The sequence below is a fragment of the Venturia canescens genome, chromosome 5 (genome assembly GCF_019457755.1).
Source record: "Venturia canescens isolate UGA chromosome 5, ASM1945775v1, whole genome shotgun sequence".
Lineage (NCBI taxonomy): Eukaryota > Metazoa > Arthropoda > Insecta > Hymenoptera > Ichneumonidae > Venturia > Venturia canescens.
This window is the reverse complement of record NC_057425.1, coordinates 10,544,716-10,559,904: the sequence shown is the minus strand read 5'-3', so window position 1 is coordinate 10,559,904 and position 15,189 is coordinate 10,544,716. Positions and strand designations below refer to the sequence as shown.

The following is a 15,189-nucleotide window of genomic DNA, read 5'->3' as shown; positions in this document are numbered from 1 at the left end:
AATATTGAGATTCAGTATTTAGAGCACTGAAATGATTATTTGGTCAGAGCCTGTAGAACGGAAAATAATTGCCTTGGGTCCACTAGCAGCAGGGACTCCTCGTTCTCCTTTCACGCCGATGGAATTGACTCCGCCGTCTCCTGGTTCACCCGCAGGGCCCTGTTCACCCGGAAAACCGTCAGGGCCTCTTTCTCCATAGTCTCCGGGCATACCCGGTGCCCCAGCGCGGCCATCAGTCCCATTGCAGCCATCGAGACCGTCAGGCCCGGTGAGACCAGCTATACCAGGATTACCCTGGATTATTTTCAATGTATTAATCCTCGTCATCCAATAATAATTCAATTAACAATTAATCAGTTGAACTCTTGATGAAATTTATGAGATCGGATAGACCAAGTGAGCAGGATCATGCGTTACTTGTGATTCAAAAAAGCAACTAAACTTTTTCACTCTTTTCATGATCAAAGAAACGATTAAAATTTATTCTCCCAATTATTAAAATTATATTTAACTTGGTTGTTGAGATTGATCATTTTTTAATACAATGATAACAGTTAAAATACTTTCGTAATAAAATCGTCAAGCAAAATGTGACAACAGCCATTTTCCATCTATATGTGTTTTTCTTTTTCCATTCCCAAGTGATTTTCACCGGTAACAAGGCTTTCTCAAGACATCATTGATATCTAAAAACATTATATTTTCTTATTTGCCTCTTTGGTCCTATTTTTTGAATCCAAATGTCCGCACAGGAAGTGTGCCTGCCATGAGAGCCTGTGCATAACCCATCAAAAAATGTGATTTTCGTTAATTGTTTTCTCGACAACTAGACTAAAATCCTACAATAAGATCCTACAATAATTCCGGGAATAGATGCAGGCTGTATATTTCTAGCATATTTCCAACGTTCAACTCTTAAAGTTGGAATTTTCAATTTCCATTGGATTCGCGTGAACTTCCTTAAATATTAAATGGCAAGTAGTCGGTGAGCTTTTCTTTACGAACTGTACATAGTTACGTAAAACTTACCGAAGTTCCAGGCTCGCCCGTCGCGCCCCGTATACCAGTATCGCCCTGAAAAAAAACGAGAAAAAGTTGTAAACATATTCCTTGGCATAAACATTCCCAAAACGATGGACGAATGCACGCGCGTGTTGTAACGTAGCGGGAGAAACGTACTTATTTACGGAGAATTTAATTTTATATTCGTGTTTGAAGATTTTTTTTTCAACACGTGTTACCCTTCGAGCCCTCTTGTTTTTCCGAACTTTTTAAAACATGCGTCAGCGAATTATTTTCGTGTGTATTTTCAAAGAAACTCGGAACCATTCCCGGAGATTTTTCGGTTTACAATTCGAGCTCGTGTTTTCGAAGAGAAAAATTCTCGTTACAGGGCTCTTTGGGTACAAGCTCGAGGATGACTCATCAAAGGCTTTACGGTACGATAATCTTTGACACAATTTATTTTGCTCGAAGGCCCTGACGAGAAGTAATCCGCAAATTGATGTTCTCACTCGTTCTCGGACCCCATCGAGTTGCATTAAAATTCTCGCCTTTTAAGGAGCGAGAGTCAACTCGCCCTGCTGTCTCCATTCCACATAAAAAATAGCCCCCTCTCCACTTTTTATCCGTCAGAACTGTGCTCATATTATGCTAAAATCCTTTCGAAATAATTCCCGACGAATTTTACACTCCGGAATAATCGCGCATCGTTGTACGCTCGCGTAATAAGCGAACGAGAATCTCGTCGCTTAATTGTCGCTGATGAATATTGTCGCTCTTGATTAGTCCGCACACACCAGACTTCTTAACCGGTAAACACGCGTGTTTCGTACTTTGGCGATTTATGAATATGTGCAAATGAGCATGTATCCATGCACTCGTTATCGTTTGCGACCTATTTATAAAGTTATCGTCAAATGTAAAGTGATAGCACTCGCTCGAGCGGGGTGTAAAAAGCTTTTTACGATCCCCCCTCGCAAAATTCACGCTCAATTGTGTAGATGAAACGCGTTAACTCCGTCGAGTTTTTTCAATGCATATCAATTGGGTTTCGGAGAACTCGTCGTTTCGGCTGCTTAAATACAGACAGTTTTTCATTACAGAATCGAAAACATTGTGAGACGGATTCTGAAGGGTTTGTTTAAGGAGCTTTTCCCACGAAACCTCCGAGTCAGACGAACATTTTCTTCTTTTTGCACATCAAATTCTTTCAATAATAATTGCTTGTTGAAGAATGAAGAATTTCGCCCCGTCTCCTCCCTCTTCCCATTTCCCTTTTTCTTTCTTCTTCCGCTGGCGCAACGCTCTCTTATCGAGCTTTTATCGCGCAGACTCTTAGAACGCTCTGGACCTCTCGGATTACGCGTTCTCAACTCTCGGTTAAAGAGACGAGATACGACGGCACGTGCGACCATGTACCACTTAGCTAAAAACCTCTGTTCTCAAACATTTCGTATTGTAAAGCAGATTTATTCACGAGTTGTGATGTTTTAGACATACTTATGGACGAATGGAATGGGAATGTATATCTTGGCGATGAATTATTTCAAAAGCACGTGCGTTTCTAGACGTTTTCCGTAGACTCTCGAAGAAAAGGAAAAACATTTGTTTTTTTTAAGGTTTGAATGCAACAAAAGGGACACATGAGAACGCGTTAACTATAGTTGAAAAATTGTTCTTTCTACAAAGGGAATGAAACAATAGTTTTGAAACGCTCACTACCTTAAATTTCGTCGAAGTAGGCAGATCGGCAACAGACCTTTGCTCTGATTTACTGCGAAAAAAATCATTGTAATTATAATTGATTTTCGAATCCGAGATATTCAACCTTCGATACACTTATTACAATAAAATATTGTACGTGACATGTGGAACGAATGAGCCTGCACGTGAAGTTGCTGCGTTCGTCGCGATTTATGGTATGGTGAATTCATACGACTGTTCGTGTAAAAGCGTTTCTTCCATAACTCAAATTGATTTAGTTATTTCAATATCCATTTATCTCCTTATTGTTTTTTTTTTTTTTATGAAGTTTGAAATGATTCGTGCCAAAATAAAATGTTTCAAGGTAGTTCGGCCGTTCAATGACTGGTCAAATTCACAACTACTTTATGTTGATTTAATTCAAGCCTAAATTATTAATAAAATTAATAAACACTTACATTGAGAATATTTTTATCGCAAAAATGTAATAAAATGTTTTAAGAATATCACGAAAGATCAAATTTATACTTCAACTTGATTAGTTAATGATTGAGTCGGTACCGGTGTCACTTTAAATACACAAAATCTAGGGAACATTTTTATTGTGCGAAAGACAGTTTATTTGGTGTAATGTCACCGAGAAAAATGAATGGTCAATTCGTTAAAAAAAAGTGAAGCTACTGGACGAATAATTTGAATAATTTGACGCAATTTCCTCGATTCCCGAATTTGCCAGAAGTTCAATCAACTGTTACCAGCAGTCCAACGTAGTGACTGACATCCGCTTTCGACGCGTCAAAATCTAAAGTTTTTTCGTGTTTCCTTGATTAAAAGCCCCGCGTAAGGCAATGCTTTTTTTTAGAGAAACGGAATCTGTGATAAATTTTCTTCACGATATAAACTTTTCCGAAGCTCGAACACCGTAGCTCAAAATTGAAAATGAAATAATTCAAAATTCTGGCCCGCAAGAGGCCCTGGAACTGTCCTTATCGCTATCAGGGAACCTTAAACTAGAATTTACCTCAATAAAAAGTGGATAATAGAGAAAAAAATGAAAGTAAATTGTCAAGTTTACAGACGTTGTTGAAATCGATGGGATTCGAAATTGCGTTGAGTGGATATAACAGAAGTACAATAATTCAACAGGAAATGAAGAGATTTTGAACATCGAATGATTTCACGACTGATAATTCCGAACAAATGTAGTCTGCCAAGAATACAAAAAGGTGGGTGTTGCGTATCTGCATACGAGATCGTGAAACGTCCGGTTGTTCTGAATGCTCCGAGCTTCACTTGTCAATGGGAAGTAGCTTATCGGCAGGCACGTGACACGGCCTCGTTTTTTACCGCGCATCTTTTTTTTTTTATAAATAATAATTATTCATTTTTCATCGTTCATTCAGAGTTTGTACATCGTACAATTATTCATTGTTCCTGTCCTCGCGGTGCTCGTACAAAATATAATAACCGGGTTCGAATTTTCAACGAGAATTTCTAGGGAAATAAATAAAAAGCTCTCGCGGTTTATTGTATTTGATATCACTAGTTACAGCGGAGTTTCCTCGCGATTTTTATAACTGGGGGCAGAGTGCGAATGCTGTTGTTCAGATAAGAAACTCTTTGTCTCTCACATGTGACGTTCCTCTACGTTCCCGAGTCTTGCACTGAAATCGTCGTTCATTAGCCCCCAATCCCCCATACATTATAACGAAAAAAAGGAAACGAATGCACGATAAAAAAAAGAAGTAGCAAGAACTAGCTCATCGGAAACGTGTCAGCAGCGGTCATTGGCGCAACTCTCTCAAGACGAACAGGAAATGCGTCACTTTTTCAATATTTCGCGAGATGACGCCTCTGCAGGGGCGATAAAATTTTCATTGTGTACGTGCCAGCGAGAGCAGCGTGGACTCATTTTCAATTTGGGAGAAACATTTATGACGTTTTTCATAATGCTTGATGGGAATTAACTCTTGAAATGAATCGAAACTGTTTATAATTCTTTCCTATCAACGTTTTTTCTTGTCCAGGACCCGGAATTCATTGCTTTTTTTTCTATATTTCGAAATCATTAACAAAAATTTGATAATAATCATTCGTTGAATTGTACAAATCCATGAAAGATTGACTGAAAGGGAGCTCTGTCACGTTCCACCAGAGACTCAAACTAAAACAAGTTAATTAGGGTATTAATTAGTGAGAATATCGTGAATTCTGAATAATCCCGATAGCGACGAACCCATAGCATGGACTTCGTTCCGAGCTATAAAACTGTGTTTTGGGCCTCGATAAAGTGTTCTTTTTATCATAAAGATTATTGACTAAGGAATAATATTAAGAAGAGTTGTGACGATAAATTTTTTGTGGGTTGCTAGGCAGGAAGTCGATTCCTCACCCCCGCAGCCACTGAGATATATAGAAAAGCCCACAGGAACGAGGGGGCCTTCTCGTATCCGTTCGAGAGACATCGTTATCGCTTGCGTGTTTAAATGCTCCTCTCTCAGTTTTCTCTTTCTCCCTCTTTTTCCCGTTATTTCTCTTGTCTCTTTCATTCTCTCGGCGCTTCAATCTATATGACGAATCACCAGAATTGAGAGCGCGTAGAGCTTGATGCACCGGATGCAAGGACGCGAGAGCTCATGCCGAATTGTGAAACTGAGATAAAATGTTTTTTTTTTTTCAACAATTCTCTCGGAGTAATGGCTCGTGACGTGGTTTCCTTGGCCCTTTGAGATGCACTGTCGTTGACAATTGGACACATTTTTCTACAAATCATGGTCTTCGATGTTACTATTAAGGTAGTTTATGCACGAAACGATTTTCTTAAGTGTTGAAATTTACGTTTTAATGAGTAATCGACTCACACGCATATCAATTTTTAAAGAGTTCGTCTTATCGGTTATTGGGACAAACGTCCTTAAATATAAAGAAAAATACGCAGGGCTGTAGGGACTATGCTGCCGCGACTCTAGACATATTACGTTAAAGATTGAACGAAAGTTGGTAGTGAGCACTCGTATAACCTCACATTTGCTTATTTCGGCATTTTGTTTCTTCTTGGCTTGGCCCATTCTTTTCAAATTCTTTCCCATTCATTTTTTAAATCCATTTCCCTTTGTGTTTTTCCTTTGCGCTCTCCAATGCGATTTTTAAAATAAAAAACTATGGTATTTTCGCCAGGGACGAATGAAATTTCGGGTTCGGTCAGTGATGGATCCCCGGTTAATTAATGGCTTGTAATTTCATTCGCCGTAAGATAAATTCAAAAAAATGATTTACAATCTCGAATAAATATCTTTGACATTAATTTAAAGTGATTGTATCTTCAATTGGGAAGTGAAAATCGGTCCAATTTAGACACCCGTAAAATACGATCCTTCCGGCATGATCTACCTTAAGCCGACTGGTCCGGCTTTTCAGCGTAGGATAAAAATGAATCGCTCATTCTGACCTAAAAAGCATAACGACCATAAGGGAGGATAAAAAAGCAATTGAAAATCCAATTCAAGGTTCATTTCCGAGCGTGAAAGATGGAAAAGAATTGAACAACTTCTGCTCATTCTCCTCATCGAAAAATCGAAAGTAAAGTGGGTGGTTATTCCCCGAGCGTTCCAGTGAAGTAAAGAAACAGCGCATTCGGCTTGGCAGTATAACGTAACGGTTGCATATCCAACGAATGACGCTACGACCTCGAATCCGCGGAGCTAGGCTCTCAGTAACTCTGCGAGGATCAATGCCAAAGGCTAGATAGCCGCGATGATTGTCATTATGACGCCCACCATGAATTTCCACAGGGTACTTGTGTCACGAGGCTTGTAACAAAAGACAGAAAAGGAGAGGCGAGATTCGAAAAATTGAGCAGAAAGAGCGAGAGTGCGCGGAGCGACTCGGCGCACAAAACTCTACGTCCACATTGCCTCTTGCATCGGAGCAGTCACTTTCCAACGGAATTCACTATTTTCAAGATAAAAATACCGTAAACATCTTCAGAATGTTTCCCATCCCCTTCGATTCTCTCCATAACCGTGACAGCGAGATACAGAACGAGATAAAGACACAAAGAAGCAAGAGAATTTATTGAATTATGAAAAATAAGCGAGAAAAAAGAGAGAAAGTGAGAAGAGCGTTCGAGATGAAAATATATTTCTTCGAAGCAAGCACCACACGTCGAATAGACCTGTCTCGACTCCTACAATAATTTTCACGAGTGCATATAGTGCGTTTGAGGTTTGCACAAGTCTGCGAGCTCGGCTGATGCGAGCGAGCTTGCACAAGCTCTTTCGAGGACGTTTTCCGTATTCTATATATTCAAGTGTTAACGAATTGTGATGTCATTTTTGCCATGGCGAAGAGAGAGAGAGAGAGAACGAACTTGGGCAGCATCGCTATTCATCTCGCGACTTATACGTATGCGTGTGCGAAGCGTAAGCTGTGGCGTAGGAATACAAACTCACGCAGACACTCGCGGAGACATCGCTCGTAAAGTTGTTTGCCTCTCGCAGTCTGATGAGGCTTAATGAAAGGGTTCTTTAGCCGGCTATTCGTCATGAGCCATAACGGGCGATTTGCATTACCGAGATACAACGGATACTGCGTTCCGATCTAGACAACAGCGAAAGGACGTAAGTGGTAAATTTGGGAAAGCCAACAAGCTGATTTGATTTTGGGTCACTGATATAAAGTCGTAATTGCATGACCTTTAATCATTTATTACTTTCTGACGCATCGGTGACATTCGGGTTCCAGGCATCGCCACATTTGCGGGTCATTCGATGCCTCTTTGTTGCCCAATTTCACATTTTCATCGTTTTTTTTTTATCGAAGGATTTGAAGGAGCTTTTAAGATGAAAAATCGAGAGGAATTATCAATTGAGGACATTCCGTCCTCCAAATTTGGATTTGCGGAATTTCTATCGAATATCCGTTCGTAGATCGCTCAGAGCTCAGCTCGAATGAAGAGACGAGGAAGTATGAACAGGGGAAATATTAGAGAATCACGTGACAAGCAAAATCATCAAGATGAATGAAGAATGGCAGAAAAAATTAAAGCCTCGTGGCTCCGTTTTGTGAGGGGGATTTTCCGATTCAATTGCAAATTGTTATAATGAGAAGTCAGAAGGCGAGAGGACCGCGAGCAACGGTCTCAATCTCGAGAAGATCTCTGTGTACGAGAGAGAAGCGATGGAATGTCGCCCTCGTGGAATACGGAAGATTTGCTCTTCCCACGTGTCGTTTGCACGACTTTACATTTTTTTCATCTTCTCCAATTCTCGATTGAGGAATGTTGACCGAATTTCGACACGTCGAGCATGACACAAGAAGTTCGGATAGCCACTCAGCGATAACATACGATTACCGCGTGTCTCTGGTTTCATAATTATCGACCGAAAAAAGCTTCGTTCTTGTTTTTGTTAATTCGAAATTATATATTCGTGAGACCAACGCGACTGATGGAAGACGCATTTAACAGCTGCTCGCTCAAACAGTTACGTTTGGCAAAACGCATTTTAGTTTATAAAACTACGATTATTCTCCCCACTTCAAAATAGTGGGCAGTTACTTTATAAATATTAAGGGGTCCACCCTAATTAGACGGCCAAAAAAAATACTGTTTTCACACATTTTTTTGGCATAGAAAATACACTCTTAAAATGTACGAAATTCATTTTTTTTATCTTTATTTTACTCAGTCTTCGTGCAAAAGAATGGGGGAGAAGACTGGTCCAAAAAAAAGATGGGTGTGCGCTGTTGATGAGATTTCCGGAATGGATGATCGGAGAAAAAAAAATGGTTTTAAATTCAGTAGGTAAATGGATATAGCACATATTATACGATTTTTGATTTTTTCAAAAATTATAAAATGGTGGCTATTTGTTCAAAAACTACGAAAAAGTACGAATATTCTAATTCTTCCACCTTAAGGAAGAAGGATTTTTTAAAAAATCGAGAATCCAATACGGTGTTTCCAAAAACTCTTCAAAATTCGGCGCCCTTTTTACACGCCGAAGGGGTTTCGTCTCTTTGATATTCTTTTCGCCTTGTTTGTAATGAATCGGGAACGAGAGCAGGGGAAACCATCGATGACGAATTCAACATGGTGGTTTTACGAAGCCGCTTCGTTTACGAAATGTATTTTAAGATAAGTACCGCAGCTCCGAGGGGTCAGAGAATAAAAAATAAAAAAAAAAAAAAAACAAAGTCACTCCTTTTTTCGGGTCACTTTAGGGCCACCCACGTACTCGTCGAGTGAGAATCAACGAAAAGCCTGCACTCGGATTAATTACGAAATCAGCTGAATGTGGCCATGGAACTTTTTTGTGCTCTTTTTTTCCTTTGAACAAGATTTTCGTTGGAGCGCAGTCGCGTCTGGTGTGAATACGCACACACGCTCTTCGTGCAGTGCTTTTTAGGCCGGTTTCCTTCTCGCGCTTTTTTTGTGACCGCAACTTAATCGTCGTGCATACTTTCACGATGCCGCGACTTTCTTTTTGCGAATAGTGAACGCATTAATTGTGCAATAAAAAAGTATTGGGAGTCAATTTCAAAGCATCCGTGGGCAAGCTCCCACGAACATTTTTTTCAAAAGCTTCCGCAAATATCCGCTTTGACAAGTTTTTCGATCCATTATTATTTAATTGGCGTACGTGTAATAAAAAAGTTACAAGCCAACAAGAAACCGAGGGCGAGGAATTTTTTCCAGTTACCCACTGCGAGAGGAGGTCTTTGGGAAACTTTCAAAGAAGTAATGAAGTAACCGGAAATACAGCGAAGCAACAATAATAAACCGACGCCCGCATTCCACGTTAAAATAACAAGCAACGAGGTAACAAGCCAGTGTCCGGCTCATCAGAGATTTCTTACTTTCGGGTGTTTCCTTTCGAGCCTCAATCCCTCTGTGGCCAGCAGTTCATCAAGCCAGTCTATGCTAACTTTCGAACGACTGAGCTTTTGAAGTTTTTGCTGGTTCTATTTACAATTTTACCATTTTCCACGTCCCTTAAAACTACTCTCCGGAATCCAGATTATCGAGACGCCAAAACCACGTTCGAAGTATCTGACAATGAACTGTCATTTATCGAGTCGATCGTGGAATATATTTATTTTTTAACCCTCTCGGACCGTATGTTGCTTCTACGCAACACGCGCTTCCAGGCCCAATGAAACTGCATCGGTCAGTAAGGTCGGGGTTCTAACTGCCTATTTCAATCAAGCAAGGTTAGATTGCACCTTAGATACTCCTGAACCAAGAGATAAACTGCTTTAACTCATCGAAATATCAATATGAAGTCGGCGTTTCATTTTGAGTTGGCGTTGTGTGAAAAGGTGCTTTAGTTATCGCAAAAGAATAGTGGGTATACATTTTTTTTCGTACTCCAAACGTTATTTCCTTTCAAAGGGAAGCTAATATGATGTATTTAAGGTATTCGGTGCTAGATTCATTCGTAAATTTTCCTGATTTTGCTCCCCAAGGACCTGGTGCTGCGCGCAGCTTGAATGTTCAAAAATTCATATTTCCCAACAAAAAAACCGAAATGTCACAATGGATTCGGAAACTAGAAAGTATTTTGAGATAAAATTATGAAGGGAATCATTTTCCGTCAACGCGAAATAGGTCTCGGTCTGAGAGGGTTAAATACTTTTCAATGATGAAACTGATCGATCGTTTACTTACTCGATAACCTTTTTCGCCCGTTCCTCCGTACTCTCCGCCCGCGCCTTTCTCGCCTTTTGGTCCGATGGGGCCGTCAGGACCAATCTCACCGGGGGGCCCTTCGGGTCCCTGAGGTCCTGGGACACCGGGAAATCCTGACTCTCCTTTTATTCCGGTACAGTTGCATTTCGCAGTTTTGCATTCCTGGAAAAAATAAAAATAGTTTGAAAAACGTGAGTCGAGCAGAACGTGAACAGGAAAAATAGCTGAGTGAGTTTAAAAGAAACTAAAAATCTTAATAATTCGATAAATTCTTGATTGTCATCGAATGCAAGTGAAAATAGTTCGAAAAATTTTCTTCTTCCACCAAATAACTTTTTGGTTCCTTCTCGTGAGTTTTTCAACGGTTTCGACATTTCAGCCACTGTTTTAAAAGTGTAGCAACTAAATTTAGACCTTCGTGACAATTGAAAGTTGGTAGAAAATGACGATAAAACTGAACAAATCAACCGAACGGTCAATCTCAAATTTAGTTCACGACCATTACAATTCCCCAAGCATCCGGCTATTATTCCAAAAAGCTAAAAATACAGATGGACTAACTGGGAAAACAGCACGCCGTGCTTCTATTTCGAATTGAACAGATCGGTGTCACGTTGTGTGTTCCAGACTTAGCACGAAATGCTATCAAGCCCTTTGACATCGAAAAATATAATATTTCGTGGGCTCCAGTCTTTATTTAAACTGCATGCATCATGATTGAATCTCCGAAAGAAAATCCAGCGTTGACGTCTGATTTATCGGATTGTAAGTTGGCGAAACGTTTGATTTACAACGCTAATAACCGCGAGCAAATTAATAAATATTCATCTCGCCTCGGGGGCCCAATTAATTCTGACTCTCCGCTGATGACAGTAGAGCTGTGAAAATCTATTTTCAATAAACGATTACTGAAGTCTTCGTGAGATCTCGTGATAACGAGTGAATAATGATTGCGTGAATTATAAAATAGTAAAATTGACAATCACATTGTAAATGTTTCGCGAAATATTTCTCCGTCCCCCGTGCATAAAAACGGCGCGCAGTGATGAATTCGCTGTGTTACAAATTCAATCTCCGATAAGAAGCCTCGTAATTAATGTACTCTTAGAAGCAAGCTTATTACTCGCGGCGGTAGAGAACTCTTCGTACTTGGATATCGCGAAGATCAGAGACGCGGTCAAGTACGCCTGTGATTTCCTAGAAAAGCGTTCACGAGTGGAGAGGCTCTAATCATTCGTTTTCCAGCGGGGGCGATTCTGGAGGGGCTAAAAAATCGACACGAGAGACCACCCGTCTACTTGCAGCTTAATTCTAAACATTTAATTAGCTTTTGTCGCGGCTTGCCGGTTCGCAAGTATGCGCAATGATATTTTCACTTAAGCGGCGTTTCTTACGTTCTTTAATCTTTCGGTAGGATCGTCGAGAATATGCCCAATGACGCAATGCATCTGTCGCGGCCTCAAACTCGACGAATCAACGACTTGCTGCTGGATAAATGTTACAGAAGTGACTATTATATATACTCGTGTGTGACATAATTTCGTCTTTCGTATCACCAGTATACGCAGCAATTCATCCGCGAATGTAATCCACGTTGAATTACTAAATCTTAAGCGATTTCATGAACTTTGCGCGCTTCTATCCTTGCGCTTCGATGCGATCGTCGATTAACTTATTTATTTTCAGGAATCACAAGCTACTTTTTACGACCCTATTTTTCTCGTGTAAACACTACTATTATTAGCTTCACTCTCAATCCTTTGAATACTTGACAAGCAAAATGTGTTGGTTAATCTCCCGGCTAATAATAACTCGTTCTTTCTTGGGCCTCTGTTCGGTTTTTGAAAAATTCTTGACTCATCGATTTCCGACGGATCGTCTTTTGAGACCAACGCGGCTCTCGTTTTGTCACGCTTTTCATTATCGCATTCACGTCGGAAAACAGTCCAGAACTGATTAATTTTTTAGAGAGATTTTCGAATTCATTTTCTCGATTAAATATTTATGGGAAAAATCCTTCCGAATTGGATGCAAACTCATTTGGCAACGCTCCAGAAATATATTCGAAGCTTGGCGAAAGGCTCGATACACATATTTTATGGAACAATATAAAAATTCTCTTTTCGTATTCTGTAAAATTTTCTCAAAGTTTCCATCGAATCGAATGAGTCGTTCGACGAAGATTATCATTTACAGAAATTTCAGTGGTAACGAGAAATAGTACGCTTAGAAAAAATTTGGTTGGAACACTTGAAAAATGCTCAATTTAACTGAAATACTTAGTCTCATAAGCACGACAAAATATTTATTTAATTTCACAAAATATTTAGATAATGATTCAAATGGACAGCGATTTGGATTAACGAAATTGAGGGTTATGTGACGATATTTGGGCTACTCTAACATCATATTTTGTTGCTACGAAAATAATTGTATATTGAATCTCCATAGAATGTGTTGTGGTAAGAAAATCTTCAGCTGAATTAACAAAATGATATAAAATATACTGAAATTTTCTTTCGAGGTAGACATCTGTATAGACAATTTATTTGGTTCTCGTCATCGATAAAATTTATTTAAGCTATACGAAGAAAAAATCCGACTACCAAAATTATTAGTTATTTTCCACAAATCGTGTTGGCTGATATAATAATAAATTTCAACAAATTTTGGGTTATACTGAACTAACCAGTATTATTTGATTTACAAAATATTTATCATTCTCAACAAAACCGTTCAGTGCTTGATATTCGAATAAATATATGATAAAAGTGTGTGTCAATTAAGTAGAAACGAACAAATGTTTCGAGTTCCTCGAACAAAAGATTTGGTTTCACTCCTTTAGTTAATTCACATAAACAAAAATTTAGTGATTCGAATAAATGAACCTTGTTTATCGCAAGCGGATGTTAGTTAAGTTGAGCAACGGAAATATCAACTAAAGACATTTAGTTGTTACAACGATTTTTTCGTTGTCAGCGTAGAGCAACTGTACGTTCGTGTCGTTTAGCATGGAGCGTTGAAAAATATCGATACGAAAAATCTTACGAGGAGCTTTTTTAATTCAATCGGTAATTCGATACAAAGATATATTTCATTAATAGATCGAAGTGAAGTTGCGATATATTGTCACTGAGGAGTAAGGAGTGACGACATTTGTTCAGAAATAGAAATGAGCATCAGCGAACGATAAAATATGTTATGCGCGTGGAAAAATAGGGCAAGCTTGGATGGAGATAAAATTAAAACGCCCTCTCGCTTCTCTTATCCGAAACACTGGTTTTTCGAAATTTTTCATCTTTTGTGCTTCTCGCGCAAGAGATTAAATTTTGTAAGGAGGGAATACGAGGAGTTGAGGCTGATCCATATATTTCTAAATGTTTAGCTCATCCCGGGGGTTTTGAACCCATTGACGCAATTTTATACGACACTTTAGATCTTCGCCAGAGTTCTAGATGCATTTTATTCGTGTACTGAAAATTTTACGTGTCTTTTGACCGCTCGGGAGGAAAATTAACGGGAGTATTTTCGAACGATTATTTACTCAATAACTTTGGGAGCGATTTTGACAGTATTTTGTAACTATTCGGAGAATTTGCCGGCGTTCATTTTCACTGAAAAGTTTCTGCAGCTGTCGGTTTATTATTTAATCTTCATGTCGGTGAAATATTAGAAACTAATGAATTCTTTTTTTCGTACGTTCATAAATAGTACATTTCATCTTAACTTCTCTCGCCTGCCCATTCCCTCTCGCCCTCCCACTTTTTCTCTCGTTCTTTTCTCGCGTATCGTTCTTTGCAGGCTGGTCTCAGCTTGCGGGAAGCAAGTGATTTTATGCCGAGATTTTCTGTAGGACCCCTGCCGCTAGTGCCTCGAGAAATAAATATTCGCGCCTGTAAACTTCCTCATCTTTGCTCACTCTCCCGAACGAGCGCGAGACTCGCGAAGCACTCCCATTCCTCATGAATAACCGAGAATAATGACCCCTGCGCAAGCTCCTCCCCACGAATTTAATGAAATTATTGTTTAACAATGATTGGACAAGCTCCAGCGGAGCTGAGAGTGCGATATAAAAGCCCCGGCGCTTGGACCGATGCTTATCGCAGCCCCATTGTCCATTGCCATTAGTTACAGGTTTCACACCATACCTACATAACCAAAGAACACGCAACAGTCGTTTTTACAAACTTCCTTCATGGCTACGACTGTTCGTGAGACGACAACATGCTCTACGGGGATCGACTTGGGTGAGAGAATTCATTTTTGTTGAGTTTCAATGCACAAAATAGAATTCGAAAGATGAAAGAACAACTAATAAAAATTTGTTTCTCCCTTCACTGTTTTTACAATTCACCGTGGTCGATAAACTTTCACATTAGTATTTAAGGAAGATCGTGCGTTACTTGTGATTCAAAAAAGCAACTAAACTTTTTTGCTCTTTCGATGATCGAAGAAACGATTAAAATTTATTCTCCCAATTATTAAAGTTATGTGTAACTCATTTTTTGAGATTGATCAATTTTTAATACAATGATGGCGGTTAATATACTTTCGTAGTTAAATCGTCAAGCAGAATGTGACAACAGCCATTTTCCATTTATATACGCGTATGCATATCTATATTTTAAACCAGCTGGCTCATGGTGTTGTCAAACCTTCCACTGTGTATGTCTTCATTACTCGTTAACCTCAAATAAGTGTTTCTTTTTTTCCATTCCCAAGTGATTTTCACCGGTAACAAGGCTTTCTCAAGACATCATTGATATCTAAAAATATTCTATTTTCTTATTCTC

At 39.3% G+C, this 15,189-nt stretch overlaps 1 protein-coding gene across 2 annotated transcripts in view; it reads right to left on the bottom strand.

Annotated features, from left to right (window-relative positions):
- Nucleotides 1-15,189, bottom strand: part of vkg (viking) — a 35,133-nt gene that overhangs the window by 12,337 nt on the left and 7,607 nt on the right. For both annotated transcript variants that reach the window (XM_043420807.1, XM_043420806.1), the window contains 3 exons: nucleotides 10,376-10,558; nucleotides 1,030-1,074; nucleotides 73-294 (listed from right to left, as the gene is read on the bottom strand). In XM_043420807.1, the coding sequence (XP_043276742.1) occupies nucleotides 73-294; nucleotides 1,030-1,074; nucleotides 10,376-10,558 (450 nt within the window). The remainder of the gene's footprint in view (nucleotides 1-72; nucleotides 295-1,029; nucleotides 1,075-10,375; nucleotides 10,559-15,189) is intronic.